This window comes from Muscardinus avellanarius, assembly GCF_963383645.1.
Source record: "Muscardinus avellanarius genome assembly, chromosome: 2".
Lineage (NCBI taxonomy): Eukaryota > Metazoa > Chordata > Mammalia > Rodentia > Gliridae > Muscardinus > Muscardinus avellanarius.
In genome coordinates, this window is record NC_137787.1 from 74,346,851 (window position 1) to 74,361,036 (window position 14,186).

At 37.8% G+C, this 14,186-nt stretch overlaps 1 protein-coding gene across 1 annotated transcript in view; it reads right to left on the reverse strand.

The window, feature by feature from the left end:
* Positions 1 to 13,030, reverse strand: part of PSMD14 (proteasome 26S subunit, non-ATPase 14) — a gene marked incomplete at both ends in the record, with an annotated part of 100,223 nt that extends 87,193 nt beyond the window's left edge. Inside the window, one exon of the mRNA XM_080689260.1 lies at positions 12,983 to 13,030. Within this exon, the coding sequence (XP_080545386.1) occupies positions 12,983 to 13,030 (48 nt within the window). The remainder of the gene's footprint in view (positions 1 to 12,982) is intronic.
* Positions 13,031 to 14,186: the final 1,156 nt, after the last annotated feature.

Consider the following 14,186-nt stretch of genomic DNA (forward strand, 5'->3'; position numbering starts at 1 on the left):
GGAATTAACAAAAAAGGGACCAAAAAACAATATCAGAAGAGAAATGCTTAGAAAGCATGAGCGACAGTGGTCAATGACACTGGGGAATGTCCTATTCTTCCAGAAAGAAAAGAAAAGTACAGGTCATCATATCACACCTATTTATTCTCATTCTCTCTCTCTCTCTCTCTCTCTCTCTCTCTCTCTCTCTCTCTCTCTCTCTCCCCTCCTCCTCCTCCTTCTTCCTCCCCTCCCCTCCTCCCTCCCCCCGTCTCCCCCCTTCCTCTCTCTCTCCTGGGTGCATGTGTGTTACTCAGGGGCATTTTACTTCCGAGCTACACCCCAACCTGATTTTAGTTTTTGTTTTGAGACAGGGTCTTTCTAAGTTGCTGAGAGTCTCATATTACTGAGACTGTCCTCTAACCTATGATCCTCCTGATAAGCCTCTCAAATACTGGGATTACAGGTGGGCGCCACTGCTTTTCTTTCTTTTTTTTTTTTTTTTTTTATGTTTCCATTTAATACTTTACAGGAGGGGCACTTAAAAAGCAGAAGTCTTGGGCCGGGCATGGTGGTACATGCTTGTAATCCCAGCATTCAGGAGGCTAAGACCGGAGGATCGCGGTTCACAGACAGCCTCAGCTACTTTTAGTGAGCCCTTCACAACTCAGTGAGACCTGGTTTCAAAAAATATGAAGACTAAAAAAAAAAAAAAAAAAAAAAGACTGGGAGTGTAGCTAAGAAGTAGAATGTCCCTGGGTTCCACCCCCAGTACCACAATAAATAAATAAATACTTAAAAAGCAGAGATCTTTAGCTTTTCTCTGAAGTCACTTTTTTCTACCTATGTACTATTTTTTCAAATTTTAAATCAAACAAGTTACTTAATTGTTATATGCCTCAATTTCTTCAATTTCTTCACTGTAAAGGGAAACCTACTGCTTAACCAATATTACCTATTTATTATGGGACATTTTTGCTGAGGACAGAGAACAACACCTAAACCTCCCAGAACAAAGAACACACAGTAATCAGATACTCTAAATAACATTTGGATTTATATTTTTCTCTCACCAGGAAGTAGTCCACTTGGGGAAGTTCAAGAAACAGGGGATGATGCTAATAAATAAAACTCTACTTTAGAAGAACAGGAACTCTACTTTCCTACACATATACACTACATTTTCATCCTGTCTTTCTCTTCCAGGGTCTAAGCCACTGTTTAGATCCAGCCTACCTCCACAGCTCTGGCTTTTCCCCATTACTCAATACATAATAAGTTTGGCAGGTCAGAGCTCTGTGCCAGGGCAGGCAGAAGGCTGAGCTGAAGTCCACAAAGTGACAAGAGCTATGTATTTTTCATCACATACATGGGTAACCAGAAGTCTCTCCAAATTCCAAGAATCTGGATTTATGGGAAAAACCCAGTTCAGTCCTACCACAGAGGAATCTAGTATCTATAGGCATTTAAGGAAGTCAGCTTACCAGAAAAACACCCTACAATATATGAGGCCAAGAATGAAAGCTATGAACAGTGAGGAAAGATATGTAACCATCACTTAACAAGGGTATGGAGCTCAGTGGTATAGTAAGCGCTTGCCTAGGATGCGCAGGGTCCTGTGTTCAATCCCAAGAACCACAAAAACAAGCAAACAAAATTATAGAATTTATATTTTCAAGATATTAATAAAACAAAATGCAAAATGTAATGATTACCAATAATTTAAATCCTTTAAAAAGGTATAGAACAGTTGCCAAAGTCATTTCACACAGTGCTACTATAGATATCGCAATACTTGGTGGCCTTTGGCTACTCTACATTTATATAAAGGAATGAGACATTTTGAAAATGAGTTTATATTAGTGGAAAAGTGCAAAGAAACTTGCCAAAGCATGCCAGCTCCGTGGCACACAGGCAATGAGCACTGCTTGCCTGTGCCAATCAGATAACCAACCAACATTACTGTGAAGGCCATGAAAGAAGCTGTTACCACTCTGGTTTAAACCCAGCACAGGCCAGAGCAGCAGATTAAGCAGAACTTTACATCAGTGGCAGGTCTCCCAAGTTCTCTTGATGCCACTGAATTCATAAATGGGATCAGTATGTTCTAAAAAAACATGGTACTGCTGTAAAGAGAGGAAAAAAAGGTTCCACAGCATCAAGCAGTGTAATACTTGAAACCTCATCATCAAAGTGACAGTTTTCAAGTGCCATTTATGATGCCCTAGTCTGGAAACATCCCAGCTAACCCATCTGATCAACAATTTCACAGATGGAAGCACTTGATGGCTAATTGGCAAGTCTATTATTCAAATAAAACAGCTCTCTGTACCTCTTTTTTAATTATTACAAGTCAAGGTACAACAAGGCGGGTCACTGAAATTAGCTTAATAAGAGAAGCCTCTTTCCCAAAATACCTTTTTTTAGTGAAACAATGTATTTTAGCAATTAGTTTAGAGCACGAATACATTTCTGAATAGGGAGAAAAATGTTTTAAGAAAAGGAGTCAGAAATGCAAACCTTCTTTTAAGGTTGTATACTGTTTGTGACTTCTACCTTTATCAGTGTGTCAAGATATACATTATCACAGGGTACAAAATGAATGAAATATTCACTCATTTCTTAAGTATTCTTAAAACATGGAACAAGTATTTCATGTCAGAATAAAAAATAACCCTCTTAAATATATTTCCCCAGTTTTTAAAGCAAGCATCTTACTATTCATTTACATTCTACAATAAAAATTATAGTACTATTTATGTTTCATTAACTTATGAAGCAAGTAGCCAGTGAAGCTATAGTTTAACTACCTGAGGAAATGTTGGTGTAAAATATACTCTGGAATCAAAAACAATTACGTCCCAACTCTAGCTCAACTTGTTTTTGTTTTGTTTTGCTGTGTGTGAGGAGGTATTGAGGATTGAACCCAGGGGCATTCTACCTCCAAGGTACACCTGCAGCCCTATTTTATTTTTATTTTAGAAACAGGGTCTCACCGGGTTGATGAGAGTCTTACTACTTGATGAGGCTGTCCTTGAACCTGTGATCTTCCTGTTTCAGCCTCCCAAGCACTAGGGTTATGGGCATGGGCTACCATACCCAGCTCTTTGCTTGTTTTTTCTGTAACTCAGTCCTATAGTATGAAAAGAATTATACCTAAGTATTGCAGGACTGTGGTAAGGACTGAATGAGAAAATTTAAATATATAAACACCTCACATCAGAACATGAAGTTACACAGCACTGGCTCACTGGTTTTCCTCTGGTCCCTTACTCAGCTTCTATAAATTCTAAAGGAAAATCCTAATATAACTTTCAAAATATAGGGGCTCTCTTTATGAATCCAACATTTGCTCCACATCCTATTGGCAATGGCATTCTCTATTCAAAGTATCTGGGACTCTCCCTATGTTACTAGAATTTTCATAGCATTTCAAATTGAAAGCCTCCAAGCTTGAGTCTTATAAAAAAGACTATAACATGGGAGCAAAGGAGGGGGAGAGAGTGGGGTGGAGACTGTGTAGGGGCTAACTGGGTGATGTGTACATGTATGTCTACACAAGTTTTTTACCCCATTATAATGTATGAATATAATGCACAAATTAAAAAATTTTAAAAATAAAATGTTTTAAAGGCTCAAAAATATTTTTAAAAAATTGTTAAAAGACTATAAAATATTCAAAGACTGCATTTAGTCTATAAAATAGGACTTTGGAAATGTATATAGTAACCAGAATCTGCAGGTGGAAAGAGAATGTTAACAGTGGAACAAAGTACCAACCTAAGTAAAAGCAAAATCATCTCCCTATAGTGAAATGGCTATACTATGGCAACAAATATATTCTATCAGGAAATAAGTAGCTTCCCGTGAGGTAAAAGAAATTTCCCCTTTCTCTAAAGCAGAATAGGCACTTTTCCAGAACTAGATTCTGTCAATCTATCTATTCATTGTTGCTGGCAGCAGGGCTAGGGATTAGACGAGGACAATTATGCATGCTAGGTGAGCACTCTTACGACTGAGCTATACCCCAACCCTACTATATACTCATGATAAGCACTTTGCTTCCAATTAGTCAAGCTTTGGTGTGTATAACACTAGTGCATAAAGAACTAATTAACAGGGTGTTAACACAGACAGGTAAGAATATACTCCAGTTAAAAAGGTAGGAGGATATACAGACAAGTAAGAGAAAGTAAGACTACCACATCATCAACTTACTCTTTACTGTCCCTAAGCCCTCCCCTTGTGCCCTTTGCAGGCATGTAGTCTTCTTCAGGAAAGAGTCTGTGAAATCCCCGGCAACAGTTTGAAAAGCAGCACTGGGAAGCTGCCCATGAAGACCACTGCCCAGCTCTGGTGGCACACTTCCAAGGTACTTACCCCACACAACATCCCACAAAGACTACCTTGAATGGATGTTGTGGGAAAGAACTCCAGTCTGCCAGGCCCAGGTTTTAAATGGGTATGATATTAAGACAACTGTCTAAATGGTAATACAAACTAAAAAACTAGAAGTTATATTATTCAAGTTTAAGGAAAAAAAACCCAAATCAGTGTGCTAAATCAGCACCCTAACCAATAAATTAAATACATAAAAACAATGTTGAGGGTAGGGAAAGAAAAGACACAGATTGGATCTTTTAGGGTCATAACATCTCACAAATTTGGAATACCACGAGTATATTGCAATGACTAAACTTCCTACGTTCTCTTGTTCCCCCATTCCATATACTCTAACAAAGCATAATCAAATGTCATAGATATATGAAATCCTTGACTTCATTTAAAACCTTAAACATTTCACTTTTACTCATAATTTTGTCTTACTTCATCATGTTATTACATTTTGAGAACAATTTCACTATGATTGAAAATACATCACTAAATTCTCATGTTCCAAAGAACTATAAAAAAACATTTATTGTAATTTCATACAAAAAAAAATTTAACAGCCGGGCGTGGTGGCGCACGCTTGTAATCCCCGAGCTTTGGAGATGGAGACAGGAGGATTCCACAGGTTCGAAGCCAGCCGTGCTGGCTTAAGAGACCCTGTTTCCAAATAAAAAAAAAAAAAAAAATAGGTCTGGGAGTGTAGCCCCAAAGTAGAAGGGTTTCCAGGAATCCCAGTACCACCAAATTAATTAATTAATTAATTAATTTAAAAAATTAAAAAAAAACAAATTTAACTTACGTTTTCCTTGAAAGACATGTCATAACTAGAATGTTCAAATAAAATGGCAGTTTAACTACAATGCATCCACTTTGAGAACCCTCAAGAACAGGATTGAGGTCTTTCAAGACCACGTTTTTCTTAAAGTTTAATATTGCCGGGTGTGGTGGCACACTTGTAATCCCAGAATTCAAGAGGCAGAGCTGGAAGGATCATGGTTCGTGGACAGCCTTCGTGGACAGCCTCAGCTACTTAGGCCCTTCACAACTCAGTAACACCCTGTTGCAAAAATAAAAAAGACTAAAAAATAAGGCTAGGGGGTGTAACTCAGAGGTAGAATGCCCTGGGTTTCATGCCCATACTGTAGGGGAGGGGTGGAATGCTCTGGGTTCAATACCCAGTACTGAAGGAAAAAAAAAAAAAAAAAAAACCAAACCAAAGAACTGCAGAGTCCATCTAACTCCAGTTAGAATGGCAATCATCAAGTCATCAAGTCCAGGGTGGTGGCAGAAGCCTTTAATCCCAGTACTTGGGAGGCTGAGACAGGAGGATCCCACCAGCCTCAGCAACTGAATGAGGCTCTCAGCAACTTAGCAAGACCCTGTTTACAAATAGAAACTAAAATAAGGCTGTGGGTACAGCCCGGAGGTAGAAGGCCCCTGGATTCCACTTCCAGAAAAATGGCAATCATCAATACAACTATAAGCTGGGCCCAGTGGCAGATGCCTATAATCCCAATACTTGGGAGGCTGAGACAGGAAGATCACAGGTTCATAGCCAGTTACAGCTATTTAAGGAGGCTCCTTAGCAACTCAGTAAGACCCTATTTCAAAATAAGAAAGACAATAGGCCTGAGGGAGGGCTCAGAGGTAAAATGCCTCTGGGTTGAATTTCCAGTGCCAAAAAAAAAAAAAAAACACAGAAAAGAATACAAACCACTCTGCAACTTAACAAGACCCTGTTTCAAAATAAAGAATAAGCCGGGCGTGGTGGTGCACGCTTGTAATCCCTGTGCTTGGGAGGCAAAGACAGGAGGATCGCGCAGGTTCGAAGCCAGCCGCCGCGCGCGCTGGCTTAGAAGACCCTGTTTCCAAATAAAAATGTAAAAATGGGTCTGGGAATGTAGCCCGGAGGTAGAAGGGCTTCCAGGAACCCCAGTACCACCAAATAAATAAATAAATAAATAAATAAATAAATAAATAAATAAATAAATAGGACTAGGCATGTAGCTTGGTGGTAGAATGCCTCTGAGTTAAACCCCCAATACTGCAAAAAATAAATGCTGGTGAGGATGTGGGGAAATATATCCACTATGGAGATTCTCAAAACAAGGGGAATGGGACCACTGTAAGACACAGCTATATCATTCCCAGGAATCTTTCCAAAGGAACTGGAGTCAGAATACTTTAGTGATACATGCATATTCATGTTTACAGCACCACAATTCACAATTGCCAAGTTATGGAACCAACCTCAGTATCCGTCAACAGATTAATGGATTTCCAAAGTATGGCATATACACACAATGGGATTTTACTCAGCTATAAAGAAAAAATTATGTCATTTGCAGAATAATGAATGGAACTAGAGAATATTACAGTAAATGAGAGGAGCCAGTCATGAAAAGGTAATGTTTTCCCTCATATGTGGAAGCAAGAGAGAAACGAGGAAACAAAAGGGTCTTAAGATAATTGAAAACAGAGATGGACAGAAAAGTGGGAGGGAATTGGAGGACGGAGATAAGAAAGAGAAAACGGAGACTTGATGAAGAAAACAGTTCAAAGAATTATTATATATAAAGTTATCAATACCAATCTCAATAATATGTACAGGGGGTAGGAAGGATAAGGGTAGCTCTGGAGCTTAAATACACCAAGTGCTGTGTGCACGTATGTTTCTTTTATTCTTAACCTCATAATGTATAATTACAATGCACTAGTAAAAGTATATTAAAATAAAAAAATAAATTAGACACCACTGGGTGTAGTGACACATGCTTATAATCCCCGTTCTCAGGAGGCTGAGACAGGAGGATCACAGATTTGTGGCCAGCCTCAGCCACTTAGGCCCTCCACAAGTTCAGTGAGACCCTGTTTCAAAACCAAGAATAAAAAATAGTGATGGGGGCATAGCTTAGAGGTAGAGCGCCCCTGGGTTTAATCCCAGTACTGCAAAATAAATAAATAAATCAGAAACCTTAAAAAAAAAAAAAAAGTATATTAAGACAGGTGTGGTGGCGCACACTTGTAATCCCCGCGCTTGGGAGGCAGAGACAGGAGGATGGCGCAGGTTCGAAGCCAGCCTCACTGGCTTAAGAGACCCTGTTTCCAAATAAAAAAGTATAAAAATAGGTCTGGGAGTGTAACCCGGAAGTAGAAGGATTTCCAGGAACCCCAGTACCACCAAATAGAAAAAAATAAGTATATTAAAATAAATATAAAAATTTCTGATTTTATTTGATGGTTTTAGGAAATACTGAAGCTGGTACCATGGCACATGCCCATAATCCCAGCTACTCAGGAGGATAACACAGGAGGATCGCAGGTTTGAGGCCACTCTCAGAAATACAGTAAGGTCTTCAGCAACTTAGTGAGACCCCATTTCAAAATAAAAAATAAATTAGGCCATGAATGGTGGTATGCACCTATAACCTAGTACTTGGGAGGATGAGACAGGAGAATCACAGGTTCAAGGCTAGCCTTAGTACCTTAGTGAGACCCTCTTTCAAAATAAAAATTAAATAGGACTAGGATTAGTATAATCCTGGAGTATAATGCCCCTAGGTTAAATCCCTAGTACTAAATAAATAAATCAATACAGAACTGGGGGCATAGTTCAGAAGAATGCCTCTTGGTTCAATCCCAAGTACCACCAAAAAAAAAAGTTAACTGAAGAGTGTATATACATGGCGTGCATGTGTGTGTTTGTGTTTACTGGGAATTGAACCCAGGGGCATTCTACTTCTAGCTATACCTCTTAGCCCATTTTATTTTATTTTTTATATTGAAACAGGACTAAGTTGCAGAGGACTTTATTAAGTTGGGGAGGCTGGCGGTAAACCTGTGATCCTCCTGTTTCAGGCTCCCAAATACTGGGATAAGTGTGTGCCACCATACCTGGCTTACCTTTTTTTGTTGGTGCACTGTACATCTTGCTGAAGTTCAGGGTGATGGAGGCATACAAGCACACAGCACTCATTGAGCCCTCCCCCAGTTCCCACCCAATTCCCTCCCTCTCCCCTCCTTCCTGTGCTCAGCACAGAGACCTACTTTGACAAATCTGTGTATGTATATCATGTCCATTGAGGTGTTTCCATCTTCCCTCCTCCCATCCCCTCAGTTAGATCACCTTCTTCACTGATCTAAGGTTTCTCCTCCTGTTTGGAGTCCCTCCTATGTCCCATTTTTCTCCCCAGCTTTCGCATACTAGGGAGAACTTCCAACTTTTCACTTTTTGTGACTAACTTCACTTAGCATAATGTTCTCCAGTTCCACCCATTTCCTTGCAAATTACATAATTTTGTTCTTTCTGGCTGAGTAAAATTCTATTGTGTATCTATCCCATACTTTTATATTCCATTCATCTGTTGATGGACATCTCAGCTGGTTCCATAGTTTGGCAATGGTGAATTGTACAGCCATAAACATAGACACATTATTCTGGTTGTTTGGTTTCTATTCCTTTGGGTAGATACTCAGGAGTGGTATAGCTAGGTAATATGGTAGGTTCATCCCCATTCTTCTGAGAATTCTCCAGTTTCCCAAAGTGGTTGACTAATTTACAATCCCACCAACAATGTATTTAGTTTCTACTTCTCCACATCCTTGTTTACATGTGTTGTTGTTTGTATTTTTAATGAATGTCATTCTAACTGGAGTTAGGTGAAATCTCAGGGTAAGTTTGGGGTTTTTTGTTTTTTTGTTTTTGTTTTTGCAGTACTGGGAATTGAACCCAGGGGCATTCTACTTCCAAGCTAAACCCCCTAATTTTTATTCTTTATTTTGAAACAGGGTCTCACTAAATTGGGGAGGACCTCACTAGGCAGCTGAGATTGGCTGTGAACCTGCAATCCTCCTGTCTCAGCCTCTCAAGCACTGGAATTACAAGCATGTACCAACACGCCCAGCCATCAGGGTAGTTTTGATTTGCATCTATCTGCTAATGATGCTGAACATTTTTTTCATACATTTATTGGCTGTTTGTATCTGTTCTTTTGTTAAGTGTCTATTTAGTTCACTTGCCCATTTTTTGATTGAGTCGTTTGGTTTTTTGGTGGTGAGTTTCTTGAGTTCTCTATTTTTTTATTTTGAAACACAGTCCTACTAAGTTTCTGAGGTTGGCCGCAAACCTGCCTATCTCAGCCTCCTAAGTACTGAAATTACGGGTGTGCAACACCATGTCCACCTGTAACAGAATTTGTATTTTAATAGAAATAGAACACAAATGTATCATTTTAACTGATGTTGAAGTGAACAGTTCAATAAATTAATGTATATTCATATTACTGTGTTAATTATCACCACCAATCCATTTGTACAACATTTTTCACCTTTCCAAAGTTGACATTTGTAATCATTATACAATAACTTTCCATTCTCTCCTCCCTCCAGCCCCAGCAACCACCACTATACTACTTTCTGTCTTTTTTTGTGTGTATGTGATACTGGGGATTGAACCCAGAGGGATTCTACCTTCAAGCTATACCCCCAGTCGATTTTATTTCTTATTTGGAAACAGAGTCTCACTACTGCTGAGACTGTCCTTGAACCTGCAATCCTCCTGTCTCAGCCTCTCAACTACTGGAATTACAAGCATGGGCCACCTCACCTGCCACTTTCTATCTCTGTAAGTCTGCTTGTTCTAAGTACTTCAAATAAATGCAAAACATGTAATAGTTAAGTCTTTCTTATTTCACTCAACATAATATCTTCTAGGTTCACCCATGTTGTAGCATGTGATAAAATGCCATCCCTTTAAAGTTGAATAACATTCCATTGTATGTATATATCATATTTTAATTGTCCATTCATCTCTTGATGGGCATTTGGGTGTTTCCATTTTTAGGCTCAATCACGGTCAATAATTTGATCAATGATGCCCAGGTAATTCTGTCCAATAAAAACTCTGGATACTGAGGTTCCACTAAAGCAGGTGAAGCATCTTGTCTGTGAATACACTGATGTTCAGAGAAATACACTAATACCATAAGGGGAAAGCATAAAAACTCTGAATTTCCTCCCAGACTTTACTGTATGTGACATCTCTTCACTAAGTTGATTCTACTGATTTGTGTCCTGGACTATAACACTACAATTATAGCCGGGCGTGGTGGCACACGCTTATAATCCCAGCGCTTGGGAGGCTGAGACAGGAGGATTGCATGGGTTCGAAGCTAGCCTCAGCTACTTAGTGAGGCTATCAGCAACTTAGTGTGATCCTGTTTCCAAATGGAATGTAGGATAGGTCTGGGAGTATAGCCTGGAGGTGGAAAGCCCCTGGGTTCTACCCCTAGTACCACCAAAATAAATAAATAAATAAATATAAATACGTACACACACACACACACACACACACACAAACACACACACACACACACACACACACACAATCATAACAACTTCTTTGAGTTAAGTTTCTCTCATGAATTATCAAATGTGAGAGGGTCATGAGACCCTTCAAACGCATAGCCTGCTGGTCAGAAGCATGGGTGGCTTAGAGATATGTGAAGCTGCTGGCATCTGAAGTAAGGGCAATTCATGGAGGACTATGCCTTTATCTTATGGAGCCTGATGTTAACTCCTAATTTCCATCAATCAGAACTATACTGTAGAATTCCCCACTGGGAGTTAAACAAAATGTCTTTAAGCCAGTCCAGTAGCAAATGTTGAAAGTGGTTATGAAGAAAGCCTTGGGCATTTCATTCATCAAAGTTAGGCTATTCCTACAGATGATTTAAGATGGCCCATCTGCTCACTTAACATCCATCCTTCTTACACTTTAATCAAGGAAATAAATTCTTGAAAATAAGTCTATTCAGAAAAGAATTCTCAAGAAATTATGAGGCCTTTCCTACTAGTTTCCATCTAGTCTCATGTTTTAAAGGGCAACCTGCAGAGGGAGGCATGAGGGTGCATACCAATAGTCCCAGCTACTCAGATAAGGCAGAAGGATCCCAAGTTCAAAATCAGCCTGGGCAACACAGTGAGACTGTCTCAAAAAAAGGGAGGGTACCTAAAAACTTATCCACAAGTAATTTGACCCCCCCCCCCTTTTTTTCTTTCTTCTTCCTCTCTCTCCCCCTCCCTCCCTCCCCCTCCCTCCCTCTCTCTTTGGTACTGGGGATGGAACCCAGGGGCATTCCACCTCCAAGCTACTCCCCCATCCCTGTTTTCGTTTTTATTTTGAAACAAGAGTTTCACTAAGTTGCTGAGAGCCTTACTAAACTGCTGAGGCGGACCTCAAACCTGTAGCGGACCTGGAATCCTCCTTTCTCAGCCTCCTAATATAGGGATTACAGGTGTGTACCACCACACCTGGCTCCCTTTTTCTGAAATTTTTCCTTTTCCATTAAGTAAGTGACATTTCCCACTATTTTTAAAGGAATAAACCAGCCTACATCACCTTTTATTCTACTACTGTCTGCTATGCCTCACTTAATGAAAAACAAAATATTATAAATGGACTTCTTACATAGGGATAGGGATAAAATTTAGTGTACAGCACTTCACTAGCATGCAACAAGACCTTGAGTTCAATCACCAGTACAAAACAAAATAATAAAATTTTTTGACTTCTATAAAAACATATATAATATACATTACAAATTTTAAGTGTATTAAAAATAATACACTAAATATTTCATGTACAGAAATAACACTGTATTTACTTGTCAGGTTTCTCCTAGAACAAGAGTAAAATAAAATTTTAGGGGGAAATTTTGATTATTTTAGATAAGGGAGATACCACAAATTTAAGAACTCCACAAATTATTCTGTTTTGAGTCATCCAAATGAGAGGCTGAAATACAAATATGAAATGACTTAGGCATCATGCTGTTAAGTTCCAGTCAGAGTACAAACTAATATGTGGTCATAAAACAATACATTTACCTAAAAGTCTCAGGAGGGAACAAACATAATCATTTCTTTTGTTAATATTAAGTAAATGAATAAACAGAAAGATAATCAGAACTTAAAACAGGCAGAAGTTCTTCATTAGCAGAAGTCAGGTAAAATATTCTGATAGAAATCAATCTAAAGGCCGTTTCCCAATAGCATGGAACAGAATAAATGATAATTTGAAAACTCATTTAATTTTAATAATAATATAAAATAAATTATATATGCACTAAATTTAAAGGAAGCATAATATTATCAATTTATCCACATATCTTTCATAACTAGTAGCAGGAATTTGAGTTAAAACTCTACATCTGAATAGTCTACAAGACAGTTTTCTGGATCTGGCAGCATATGCCATGTTTACTTTTTCATGTGTCACATCTAAAGTTTAAATTGTAAACCCAGAAATAAGGTGTTTTGAGGGTTTTTTTTTTTTTTTAACTAAAACCAAGTTTATAATCTCACATATCCCAAAATTTTAAACAAAGAAGAGAAAATTTTTATTCCCGGGAGAAAAGTAAATTAAGATAATAAAAAATGTTTTCCATGTGTTGCTTTATTACTGGTACAGCAACCAGTAATAAAGTAAGCTTCTTACCAAAAGGTTATCTCTTGTGTGATTTTCTTTGGGGTAATTTCTTTCTTTCTGGATAACTACAAAAAGGCTTGTAGTTTATGCACAGAGAAATAAACTCAGAGTCTATATACTAACCTGGCCCAGTCCAGGCATACCTCCTCCAAGTCTAAGAAGTCTGTCCATATTTCTAGAAAACAGAAACAAAGGAAAACGTTCCTAAGCACAAAAGTGTTTACTCAATTGCTATCTATATAATTCACCTTCAGTCACTCAGTATGTCAAAAATATTGGTGGTAATTACAACACAACATCAGACTTCCTGTTAATTAACACCACATATTAATTCAAGAAGCTGTCTTCCATGCTAATTAACAGACCTTATTTTACTGCTTTGGTTTTGGGTTATCCCCAGTTTTAAAGACAAGCAATCTTAGCATACTTTCAAAACTTTGCTATCATTAAGTTAATTATATTTTCTTATTATTACCTAATAAAGTACCTGAATGAGGAAAAAGTGCCTGAAATACTTATCATATGTATGATTGAATTTCCTTCAATTTGTCTAGAGTGTACAAATAAAAATCCTCACTTTTAAATTAAATTTTAACATCCTCATTAGTAAGTTCTGTGCTAATTAACTTACAGCTTGTCAGTTATCATCAAAACTACATGTGAAAGACATTGTGAGCAGATTATGGATCTCTGAATTAGCATCAAAGGCTTTTTAAAAATGAACTCATTAAACTAAAAGAAATACTATAGAATAAACATTAAGTGCATTAAGATAGTGTTCTAGAACCTATACAGATATTTTCTGTTACTTCAAATACTGTAAAGATATACATCTTTGTCACTAGGGAAATTCAGCTGCTACTCTAAATTACAACTTCAGAGTTAATCAATGCAAAGAGGATTAACTTTCAAATATCAATTTGATTTACTTTCAATGTTTGGAGTAACTGTAGAAGATATTCAAAAGCTTGAGAAACTCACAAGAAATAAGAGAAACTGCAACTGTACTTATACAACCTCAAATATACAAAAAGAAGTAATCAACTTATTAAAAATGCCCTGGATTGTCCAGCACTGCAAAAAGATCAAAATTTAATTTTTACTTAAAACATTTTTTACTTGAAAACTGTTACTCTGCCTTTAAATTGCTTTTCTTCCCAAGTATATACTTTATAAAATGGTATTGACATAAATTATACCTAAATCAAGTACTAACAAATTACTCACTTGTTCTTTGTGTTTTAATAATTAAAACTGTTAAACAAAACTCAGTGATGTGCTTATTATCATTACACCTCCATCTAATCACATTTGTTGAATTGGTAAC